Source organism: Wyeomyia smithii, chromosome 1, assembly GCF_029784165.1.
Source record: "Wyeomyia smithii strain HCP4-BCI-WySm-NY-G18 chromosome 1, ASM2978416v1, whole genome shotgun sequence".
Lineage (NCBI taxonomy): Eukaryota > Metazoa > Arthropoda > Insecta > Diptera > Culicidae > Wyeomyia > Wyeomyia smithii.
Window position 1 is genome coordinate 13,006,035 of NC_073694.1, and position 12,810 is coordinate 13,018,844.

Genomic DNA, 12,810 nt, shown 5'->3' on the forward strand with positions numbered 1-12,810 from the left:
TTAACGTAGTGTTGTGAATAATATCTCAATTTTTAGTAATAAAAAATCTGTTATTTTTACTCAAAAGTCTTTCCTGAACATAAACAAACATTTCATTGGAAAAAAAATCATATATCATAGCTTTGAATTAAGATTTAGAGACAAATTGAGCCAAAATATTCATGATAATGCATGTTTTACTTAGTTTTGTGTATAATATCTCTATTTTCAATTATCTATTTTTCTATCTTGAATGTCATTCCTGAATGTCAACGAACATTTTATTGAAAAAAATCACGTGTCATCGCTTTGAATTCTGATTTAGAGACAAATTGAGCCTAAAAAATTATGGTCTGGTTTTGTGGAAAATATTTAAATTTTAAATAATCAGATACCTATTATTTTTCCCTCAAATATCTTTCCTAAATACAGCGAACAATTTATTACAAAAAAAAATTACAGATCACTGCTTCGAGTTTTGATTTAGAGACAAATTCAGCGTAAAAGTCATGATTTTGCATGTTTCACGTAGTCTTGTGTATAATATCTCGAGTTTCAGTAATCAGATACCTTTTTTTTCTCCAATTACTTTCTTAAACATCAACGAACATTTTAATGAAAAACAGAACCACATGTCATCGTTTTGAATTTTGATTTGGAGACGAACTAAGTATGAAAAGTCATAATTTTGCATGTTTTACGTAGTTTTGTGAATAATATCTCAAGTTTTAGTAATTAGATACCTATTATTTTTTCTCAAATGTCTTTCCTGAACATCTATAACCGCTTATTATTTTTGTATTAGAACGATTCAAAATGATGATGATTAATGTAAACCTCAGAGACTGAGGGAATAATATCAATAAGATCAAGCGTTACGGAATTCCTTTTTTATATAGTAGATTTTTAGGTTAAACGAAAAATTTAAAATTTGTTATCTAAAAAAGCTCATTTTTTGAAAACACAGATTTTTCAATAGAAACAACACAAGATTACCTAAACGGTGCTGTCTATCCAAGCAAGGACAAATCAGGAAAAAAGAGTTGTAATATTTGAAAAAAAAATATTTTTTTCACAGGGAACATTTTTTTGGAAGGACAAAATTATTATCTACAACTTTGCCAAAGACACTGTGCAACCAAACAAACCGTTTTGTTCGTAAAAATATTTTTAATTCCTTATAGAGTGCTCTATTGCGAATTAATAACATTTTTACAGCCAAAACGGTATGTTTGACTGGCATAGTTTCTTTGGCAAATTGTAGATTATAATTTTGTCCTTCTAAAAAAATATGCCTTTAAATTTTTCTTTTCAAGAAATTGAAACTTGGTTTTCTTGATTTCTTCACGGTCGAACAGACAATGTTAAGGTAATCTTTTATAGTTTTTATAAAAAAAATAGATTTTCAAAAAGTGGGTTTTTTTAGATTTTTTTTTTCAAAAAAAATTATTTTTCAAATTTTAAATTTTGAAGGTCACGAGCAAAAAAAAAGGTCTTTACTCTATCTTAATGTCTGGCCCCGGAGTAGGGGGGGGACCCTCCCCCCTCAAATCCGGGCCTGTTTTCGACCAAAAAAAAAGCTTCAGTCAAATCAGTTGTCAGGAGGGGAAAATTTTGTTTTCTCTTTAAGATCAAGATGGGTAAAACGAAGCTTGGGTGAAAAGGGCATTCTTTTGACAAAGTCGTTTTAGTTGAATAACGTCAGGCGGTAGTGACGCTGTTAACTTTTTCTTACGAAAACGGTTAGGAAGTTTGTCTAAAAAGTGAGCTTTTCTCAACTTTTATTAAACTAATCCTGAGGTGAAAATTGGTTTCTCGACTTTCGCTCGACTTCGCCAGGAAAAGTGCATGCATCGGTAAGAGATTTGCTTTGAAGCATATATAATGTGTAATGTGTAACAGCATTTTTAGTGGAGTAGTATTGCACGAAAAAACCAAACGGTCGAGTCGAACATGTTTTGATAACCTTGATATAATTTTTGTTTGATACAACATACACAAGCTTTCGGTTGGCGTAAGAATTTTTTAAAATAAGTGGATAGACACCTGTTTAAAAATCGATATTTCGGAAAAAAATCAATATGGAGGCCAAATTTTATATAGCGACTACCCACTTTGATATTTAAAAAAAATGCCCTACCTTAACGATATGTTGGTTTGAGTAACTAAAAGTGAGAGCAATTTTGGTGAGCCAAGTTTTGACGAAAAACGAAGGTGTCAATAAAGGATTCATTTCCAGCTAACGAGGGGTTCATCAATTTGATTAACCAAATGCAGTTTCTTAACTTATTTGTTTCATACTTATTCGCTCAATTTGCATAAAAATGTCAGAGTCTAATATGACAGGCGAACAAAAACTATGACAGATTTGATGCTGATTGAACCTCGATTGCTGAACAAAACGTTTGCTATTACAATTAGAATTTTTGCAAAATTTGCTAAACATTTTTTCTAAAACCTGGCAAAACTTTACGAAAAGACCGAAGATGCAGTTTGCTTTGTCTAACCAGCTGATTGGAGAGAATGGATAACGTCAATCAAAATCTATCCATCGGAAATCTGAAGAAACTGGCAATCAGATGACAGTATTTTATCGCGGATTTAGTATGAGAATCTACTGTTTAAAAAAAAAAATGATACCGAAAATTCTGTTTGATTCTGTTATTCTTATTTAAAAAAACCTTTCTCAGGAAAAGATGGACATTTTCAACAAATTTTAAGAAGTTACTTGTGTTCTAAGCAGCAAACAAATGGCCAACAATTGCAATCTTTCATATGATAACAATGTTCTAACTACAATAGAAAAAAAAACACTCACCTCTTGTTCACTTTAGCATTTTCTTCATCATCCGCACCGCTCGTATCCTGCAAAAGTGAAGCAAAGCAAAGAGAATGCTGTGAATCAAGAGGTTAGTAAAGGTACGAAGGACAACACGTTTGTCATTGACGGCACGCCGAAGAGAAACAACGCCAACGAGGGAAATGATGAAAGAAAATAAACCGTTCAACACCGCCGCCGGTGAAACGGTGCTTTCGATGGCGTGAAGGACGCGGTCGTCATGACAAGTATCGGACTCGTGATACTTTTACAACGTTAAACAGGTATAGATTTTCAACTAAGTGAGTTTTCCATTTTTTCAAAAAATAGTGGCCGATAACTTTTTTTATTTCTGCAAAGTGTTGGATGATATTCGCTTTGGCTGTTCCCAGAATCCGGAAATCTTGGATTTCAAAATGATGTCTGAAGTAAATGTCTGACTCCGAAAGTGTTCGGTATTTGGTATTTGACCATTTCTGGGTGTTGTCCAGTTTCGGGCATTTGGTCGGGCATTTGGTCATCATTCCGGCTCGGAAAAATACCCATATTGTATGGTACATGGCCATTCATGTCTTTCTAGAAGAAACCACACATTGGTCACTTTAAGCTGTTTTTCAGAAGCTGAACATCGTCATCTGGGGCTCTAAAATGGCGTATTTGACCATTTTATGCTGAATGTTTGTAAAATAAACTATTTTTCACAACGCTTTCATTCGTTCCACCAATTAAATCACTGTTCCAGCTATCGTGCCATAAATGTTTTAACATTGGTCCTATTATTTTTGACGTAGGGCTTCGTCTTTCTCTACTATACTGGGTTACATTCTGTGAAACTGAAATGGACAGCTACACTTAACGAATGCTTCGACTAGCAATGCCAACCAAACAATATTGCCACAAAATTAATTTTCTAACACAGACATCAAAAAGATAGACTCAAGTCTACTTTCATCGATCAGCAATGCCGATCAAATGGCATCGAATTTAAACGAAACTTTTGGAGGAAATACTGGCGATGCGACGAAAATTTCTCATACCTTTTCAGAAGGCAACGGACTACCAGCAATTTATCATACCATTCGTAGTCCTGCGTTGAACCAGCGTTTGTGTGCTTAGGCTGTTTAATTTTCCCTAATTTCCCTGATATTTGTTATCATTTGAACGCTAATGAGCCGTTTGAAGAATCACATCTCAGTCAAAATTGTTTTCCATTTTTCTGATATTCAGGAAAACAGACGACTGAGATCAAAGAATTTTTGCGTCAATGATCCATGAGATCAATATATGGGCTGAGATGAAATCAGAAACATATATCCTACTTTGAATCGTTTCTCGCGTAATTTTTCAAAAGGACCTATCTAACATTGACATCTCCCAGATGGTCTCGAGGTACGATGCTGGCCTAACAAGCCAGTCGTCGTAGGTTTCGAGTCTCGGCTCGGGAGAGACTGTTAGTGTCAGTAAGATCGTAGCGCTAGCCCCGCAATTGTCCTGTACACTTAACAGTTGGCTGCGAAGTCTGTGTACAATAAACAGAAGGTCGAGTTCCGATACGGAATGTAGCACCAAGTCTTTGCTTATCTAACATTGAGAGACTCTCTTTGTTTACTTTCTCTTTGATCAATAACTATGTTATATTTTCCATATTTCAAAACACTCAATGCATAGTAAGCAAGACAGTATTACGATCTCTCGATTAAGGGGAAGAAAGCTTGGAAAACATTTATAATACGACTTAATTAACGAAACAAAGTGAGAGAGGATAGGATCTGTCATTGTTACTTAGGTCCTTTTGAAAAATTACGCGATGTTTCATCTGAAGAAAAAAAGTGAAACATTCTAACTATCGATCAAGATCAGAAATGTTACAGTTTTCACAGCATGCCAAAAGTAAGACATAGTCCTTCGTCGGAAAACGCCTTGTTAAAAAAACTTTTAATTGTTTAGTTGTTACAAACTTTATTGTTAGGAAATCGAATTAGTCTAGGCTCATGGAAGGCATAAGTTGACCTGTTGGGACGAGAAGCTCGCTAAAAGTTTCCACTGACACAGAAAATGAAGAGCAGCTGCACAGTGGGGCGACTCCATACAAAGGCTGGCCAAGCAAAAAAAAAATCTCGATAAATGCGACAAAAACCTGGTATTTACATAATTTTGGGGCGCTGAACACGAATTTGGCATCCATTTTTTGTTTGGGCCCGTCCATAAAGCACGAAACAAAATTTTTAATATTTTTTGGCACTTTTTTCCTTATTTATAGAGTTATATGATTGACCACAAGTAGTGCCACTGGGCGTCCTCTCCATTAAAAAAAATACGTAATTCATGGACGAACCCTCAAAATCAACCAATTTTGCCTAAATATATATATTTTTTTAAATGAACTAAAACAACATAGGTAATACAAACTAATTACAAATTGAAAAAGTCATCATCATCATCATCATCATCTCCCGCTGTGATCGCTTAAAGCTTGTGTTGAATTGTTTCCAGAAAATTTGAAGTTCATTATACTTATCAGCAGGAAAAATGTCTTTCGCTGCTATTTTCATTTGTGATTTTCGATGTTTCATTATTTCATATATATGTTATCTTCCTAATCCGGTTTTTATGGTTGAAAGAGGACATTTAAATATATGTATAACTCCATGAATTGACAACTTGCTAGACATTGAATTAGGTGGTGCCGCTGAAGTCGAAGGCTCCATAATAAAATTCAACGAATTTATGAATTCGAAAACCAAGACACTGGAATGATACAACGTTCTAATTGAATACGAAATGGTGCGGAGGGCGACGACTGTTTTTTGTTTTTTCTCATAAAGCAAAATGTGTGCTTTACTTTTGTATGCAAACGCAAAAGCAATCTTCAAACGGGCTATGGTTAGCCGGAGTTTGATGGTATGAATTTGCTGCTAGTATTTGACACTCCAATCAGTTTAGCGAATTTCATGTTCATGAATTGAAAAGTGCTGAATTTTTTTAATGTTGTTTTAAATTTGCAGAAAGTGATAAAATTTGACATAATTAAAATTTCATACAGATTTGTTTACTGTTTTTTGTTTAACACTTATTCTATAACTTTTCATTGATAAATTTTGTGATTTTTGTCCAAATTTATATTTTATCCTTACGGATTGAGTACGATATCATAAATTTTCATTAATGGGGTATCATGGTTATGATTAAATTATTTCTGGATTAAATTTCAACTTCAAAAATAAAAACTAAATAAATCTGCTATCGCTTTTTTCACTAAAGTGACAATTTGCGCAGTTTTGCGCAGCAGCGGACAGTATGCATTTGAAAGCTTACGTTTTTACCTAAATTTTGAATGTAGTCACAACCGTGGCAAACTGCGGCAACTAAACTTTTAAGCTATTTTTCTGAAAAAAATCACGTTTTTTTTTAATTTTTAAGTGTAAGGCCTACTATAACCGAATTTTACAATATCTAATGAAAAGGGTTTGTTTTGCACAATATTTGAAAAGTCATAAAAAATTCAGATTTCATGATATTGCACCCAAATTTTGGATTAAGACACTTGAATGTTATAGCAATAAAGGAAAAATATTATGAAACAGCTAACGAAAAAAAATTTTTTTGGCTGATGGCCAGCGATTCCCCACTGTGGGCTGGTGTCTACTCTTGACGGTCGAAATTCGACCTTGAGGCTTTCACCAATCATGACAGACTAAGTCTTGCTATTAGCACCATACAAATGTTACAGAATACACTATTCAATTGACGCAAAAACATTGAATGTTTTAATAAAACTGACAAATAAAAGTTACACCGGTTGACTGTACCAAATTTTAAGTTAACATTTTCAAAGGTTAATGCAGACTTTTCAATGTGTCTGATAATCACGTTCAAAAGTGCATTGATGCGCAAAAAACGCATAAATAAGACCTTAGTGTACAGATATACCAGCACTGGTTGCATCCTGTCTTCGCAGCTACTTGCGCTCCAAGATTAGACGCGGAGCTGAACAAGATATCATGTGAAAATGTCTGCTGGTAGGATAGAGTGAACAGTCTAGCAGCTGTTGTCATTCATAATCACTATTCGAATGATAGCGACGGGCACTCACAAAATCGCTATTTTTCCCTCGTTCTTTTTTTTCTACTCTCTCACGTCTCACCTCAGTAGCGTATACGCAAGTCTCGCACACAGAGTCCCTTTGTTGCCATTTACATTCACCACGCCTCACACACAGCGAAACACAGGGACGAGGTGACGAAGCACCAAGCAAAATAGCAGGCGGTGCTCCACCTCGAATACCCGTTTTTACTATTCAATTCTTTTGGTTGGGCGCACTATACCCAGGGGCATGAACTTTCTTCCGACCGACCGAATCAACTTTCAGGAGGATCGCAATTAATCATCAAGAATGAGATGGCGCATACACGGAAATAGCATGGGGTGATAATACACGAGAAATCCGCTTAGCCAGACGTAATATTCTTATGAATTTCGCATTAACCCAATCTCATCCAGCACTTGATTTTTCACTGTTGATATCCGAGTGCGCTGACACCATTTTTCGTTCACTGCTTCCGTCTTAAACCTTTTCTCAACAGTATTCACGCAAACAGAATAGACTATTTTTGAAAAGTTTTTCTTTGCTAACTGGAAGCACAGCTTCAATTTCCAAGGAAGATTTATCCTTGAAAAATAAACTCACTTGTCTTTCACATTTTTTTCTCTTCGGTTTCGAAACAAAAAAACTATACACTGCATTTATTGCGAAAACACCACCAAATTCAAACACGGTTCGTACACGCACACTGTACCAAAGCAAAAATACTACACCCAAACATCGCAGCAAAAATACGATCTCTCGATGAATTTCACGCAGGAATCGCCATACCGTTTACGGTAATATCTCTCATTCAATCTAGTAGACTGCACTTGCGAGCAGGAAAAAAATGTACTTCGAAATTTTAAACACTACAAAATTACTCAAAGCCTACCGAGTTAGAGCTGTGGGTTGAACTTGCGAGACTAGGCGACCGCTGGATGGTCACCAGGGCCATCGCATACTCGCGGCCACAAGTTGTTCCAGAATTTCCTCCTGTCTGTTCGCCACCTTTTTCACAAGATTATCCACACAGCCGTATCGAAAACAACCGCGGTTACCATCCACGTAACTTTTCCGAAACAACTAAGACCCGATTCGAAAAAAAGTGCAGCAAATGAAAAAAATACACACACGACACGACTTTTTCTTCCTTTCTGCAACTTTACTCGCAACTGTGACTGACTGGCGAGCGAGATGACGACGATGGCCTGCTTTTTGTTTCGCCTTCAGCACACTGCTTTTTCCTCCTTCTTGACTGCTCACTGGTTGACTCTCTGCTTGCTTACTGGCGGTCGCGAAGAGCAGCAGCGTACCAGAAAGGTGCCACAGAACAAGAAACACTAAACACTGCTTCTATACCGAACAAACAAACAGCACAGGTCAGGCTGCCTGCGTTTCGAGCAGTCAGGCCTTTGCCTGTGGCGGCTGACCGATGAACGTAAAAAAAAAACGATTATCACAACGATTTAAAACGCTAAACCGAAATAAACGTCGTCGCCTATACTGTCTGTCGTTGTTCACGTTGCGAAGACAAAGTGCAGAGTGCTTCACGTTCACACTTCACACAGAGAGGCAGCAGAAATTCACAGTGGAGAAACTGTGTGTGCTGTTTTTTTCTCGTCTTCCAATTCAGCCAGCCATCAACACCATCAAATCACATGCATGAATTTTACTGCTCGCAGTTAGGTGAATTGAAGAAAAAGAAGACACATTGGCAGCTGTCAAGTTTTCCAGCAGCATACACGCTCGTTCGCTTTGACTCAAAAATGAGTATAAGATTTGATAACCCGCATAATAATTAACCATAAACGGATAACAATTCATATTGTTTAACAATAACCCATACAGTCGAGAATATATCCCGAACTAGTTGTCAGGCACGTTATATGGTTATTGATTATACGGGTAGCTATATCAGATTTTATATCATTTAAAAGAGCTGCACCACATACATAAGACATATACGTATACGTAACACTCAGGAAGAAATCTTCCATGAAAGTTGGTACAAAATGAACTACTCGAATGGTACCACCACATACATAAGACATACGTAACACTGGCGTTTTTTTTTCTGGTACACGTTGCCCCATAGTACTCCGTACCTCGCCCTGTCGAACTGCTCGATAAATAATGAACCAAATGAATTATCTTTTTCTCGGCCTTATCGAGCCCCAAAGAAAATCCCATAAGGAACTGTCAAAAAGTTATTCACAAAATCAATGCAGCATTTTTCGAGTAGGAACGAGACAAATGCAGGGCTGCGTAGGAACACTGCCTTCAAAAACAACTCAAACAGAGGTTTTTTTTACAGAGGTTGGTACTTTCGAGTAGTTCATTTTGTACCAACTTTTTTGGAAGATTTCTTCCTGAGTGTTACGTATGTCTTATGTATGTGGTACCACACTCTGAATAAAATCACTGTACGCAGTGTACTTGCGCAGCCCTGCATTTGTCTCGTTCCTGCTCGAAAAATACTGCTTAAATTTTGTAAGTAACTATTTGACAGTTCCTTATGGGATTTTCAACCTCCCAGTTGGTCTCGAGCAAGAAGACTGGGAACTCTGCCTGGGATTGAGCGACACTTATGGCAGCGCAGTCTTTTGAGTAAAAGTGGAACTGACGCATGCTAGTGTGTGTGCTGGCGACGTGCATGCAAGCCGAACGCACAGACTGGATTACCACATACGCACACTATGTCTTTGCAGCGATGGAATTGGGTTGTTTAGCTATATCAGTTTTTTATATCATCTGAAAGATCTGCATTTTTTAAGTAAACCGTGATTTAAAAATTTTTTCTATCGCTGTCCTTCGCTTTTTATAGCACGATTTAAAACTGCTCGAAATCTGCTCAAAATCACTACAATGACAGTTCGCCCACATACATAAGACATACGTAACACTGGCGTTTTTTTCTGGTACACGTTGCCCCATAGTACTCCGTACCTCGTTCTGTCCAACTGCTCGACAAATAATGAACAAAATGAATTTTCTTTTTCTCGGCTTTATCGAGCCCCAGAGAAAATCCCATAAGGAACTGTCAAAAAGTTATTTACAAATTCAATGCAGCATTTATCGAGTAGGAACGAGACAAATGCATGGCTGCGCAGGTACACTGCCTTAAAAACAACTCAAACAGTAATTTTATTCAGAGGGTGGTACCATTCGAGTAGTTCATTTTGTACCAACTTTTTTGGAAGATTTCTTCCTGAGTGTTACGTATGTCTTATGTATGTGGTTCGCCCATATACCAACTGTCATTGTAGCGATTTAGAGCGAATTTTCATTTTTCATTTAAAAATCGAAGGATAATGATACCGTGCTGGATCGAAATCCGTACACCTAAGCACATGATAATCTTCGACGGTCAATATAAAATCAAGAAATCACATATTGCTTTGAACTGACATGTTTAGTTATAGGTCTACTTATATTTTATCACTATTTTCCAGCAAAATGATTAAAATCACTCTGAAACTCGAAAAAATCATGTTTAAATAGAACATGTTTTGAATCGAAATCCGTACACAGTTTTTTGTCTGAATCAAAACCCGTACACTTTTGAATCGAAATCCGCTCACACGCGATATAGACTGGATCAAAGTCCATACAACAATAAATCAAATTCCGTATAGATGAAGAAGTACAAAAATGAACATCTTTTATTTATTATTTATCTTTAAATTACCGAAAAAGTATATTTTGAGGATCAACTGGCTCCTAAAGTTTCACACGGTTTTCTAATTTTTGATATCAGCTGAAACTGACTCTCGAGCTGACTCTCGAAGCTTCCCGGTACGACTTTCTCTTGCGCACCTCAGTCACAGCTCCTTCGAAATTGTTTGCCGTATATTTATACTTGTTTTCTTCCATTATATGCTGAAAACAAGAAAAAAAGTTCAACAATATATGCATGATACACACGCTGCACAGAGGAGTACCTAGAACAAAAAGCTGGCCAAAATTAGAAAAAAAAATTTTTAAGCGTTCTGGTGCCACTATATTTTTTCAGCATCTTAAATAAATGCTTCACAAGATGCCATCACTCGATTAACATTATACGGTGTTTACATAGGCTGGGAGCGCTGTAAACATTGACAAATTTTCAAGCATTTTTTTGGGAATCGAACCATTGATAGTAACAACTTGTGCCAGGCGTCAACAAAATGATAATTGATCAATATTTTGCAGCAAATGAGTTCTTTATGTTCAATGCTAATAAACCGGTTGATAGAAATTCCGAAATTAAAAATTATAACTACTCTTTAGAAGTTTTGGAAATGGGTGATTTTTATGTATTTTTGAGCATTTTCAATATTGAAAAAGTTATCAAATCTCGCGGAATCCGATCATATCATCTTCGGGGGAATGAAAGTTCATATCATCACGAACACATCCTTGCTAATAGCTTATCGGGTAACGTCCGGCTTGACATTTGCGACCCGTTTGAAAAATGTTGTTTTTGATGAATTTTGACGTTAAGTGTTGGCGCTCGATGCACAGAATTAATAATCCGGGTAAAAAACACTCCGGCTTTTTCCAACTTACACAGGCATCATATAATCGGTAAGCATCAAATTGAAAATTCGAAATGAAAATATTTTGCCACATCATTTTTCTGGTAAATTCTTCGATTTGCACGAGCGTATTACTTCATCTGCTCACTAACACTAATGGAGACACATTAGGCTATGTAAATGTAAACACTAAGTTGTGTGTGTGATATTTGGAGTTACTCTTTGATACAATACTCGAACCAGCTATAAAAGGTCAATGTGTTTTTACCATTGTAGAAAACAAGTCTTTAACTGAGCTCTGAGTTAGCTTCTTACAGTTTACAAAAAAAAATACTAGTTCCATTACATGAGTTCCGAACAACTGCCTGTTTTGACATGAGTACTGTTGAACGTAACTTTAATCAAGTCAGTCATTTGTATATTATTAAGTGCCATTTTCAGCTAGTTCATCGTTGTATTATTTTGTTTGGTCTAAATGAACCTAGTTGTCAATATACTGAGAATCTAAAATCATAGGTTTCATAGGTTTACACATTCGTTTCTAGATTATAGTAAAGGTTGCAAAATTGTGACAAGGCAGTGTCTTTATGAGGTAATGCAACGGAATACTGGTTCAATATTCAAAAAAATCGACCTAATGGAAAAGAAACTATTAAAAGAACTTAATTGTCCCCATGATCAACTGCACACTGTTAAGCAAAAATTGGTTAAGTTCAAATCCGAGTTTAAAAAAAGATGGTCTAGTTGCTCTTACAATAAAAAGACGTTTGTTCAAAAGCACTCTTGTTGGTTAATGGGGTTTTTAAGTTTTCCTATGTGGCGAAAAGTGGGAACTTCTGGTGCTGGACGCCCCAACAAAACATTTTTTGAGGCAAGCGAACGTAGTAAACGGCGTAAGACACAGGAACTTCGGAAAAACGTACCAATTGAAGAATTAATTTATGCAACGCAGATGAGTCAACGGGCATCTGGTAACATTGCGGCTGCAGCAATTATCAAAGATGTTAGTGAATTACCATCTAAAGCACATACCTATCAACAAGCTTTGGTAAAATTAGAAACTGCAAAAGTAAATAGACATTCGCTTTCAGAAGCATTGGCTATTTTCGTTGAAGCAGATCTGACAAGGAGTCAATGGGAGATTATTTATGCTTCAAATAAGTCTATCTATCCATCATATTCGTCATTGCAAAAGGCTAAGGCACAATGCTACCCCGAAGAAAAAATTATTTCGGTTTCTGAAGTCTGGTTAGAGGTTCAGCTTCAAGGCTAACTGGACCATACAGTAACCAGATTATGTCGTTATCTGGATGAAATATTGACAACCTTAACAACAAAAGAGCAACAAAGTTTGGAACTATACTCCAAGTGGGGTTGTGACGGCTCACAGCAAGACAAATTTAAACAAAAAT

General features: G+C 36.3%; 1 protein-coding gene across 5 annotated transcripts in view; it reads right to left on the reverse strand.

Moving 5' to 3' along the window:
- The window catches only part of LOC129716723 (protein phosphatase Slingshot), a 66,829-nt gene extending 58,303 nt beyond the window's left edge, over positions 1-8,526 (reverse strand). The window contains exons 1-2 of one of the 5 annotated variants that reach the window (XM_055666562.1): positions 7,774-8,526; positions 2,798-2,844 (exon numbers count right to left, since the gene is read on the reverse strand). In XM_055666562.1, coding sequence (XP_055522537.1) covers positions 2,798-2,844; positions 7,774-7,836 — 110 coding nt within the window. In that variant the 5' untranslated portion in view covers positions 7,837-8,526. Of the gene's footprint in view, positions 1-2,797; positions 2,845-6,941; positions 7,155-7,484; positions 7,668-7,773 lie in introns of those variants that run through there. The other 4 variants (XM_055666575.1, XM_055666579.1, XM_055666586.1 and 1 more) reach the window with 4 other exon arrangements.
- Positions 8,527-12,810: the final 4,284 nt, after the last annotated feature.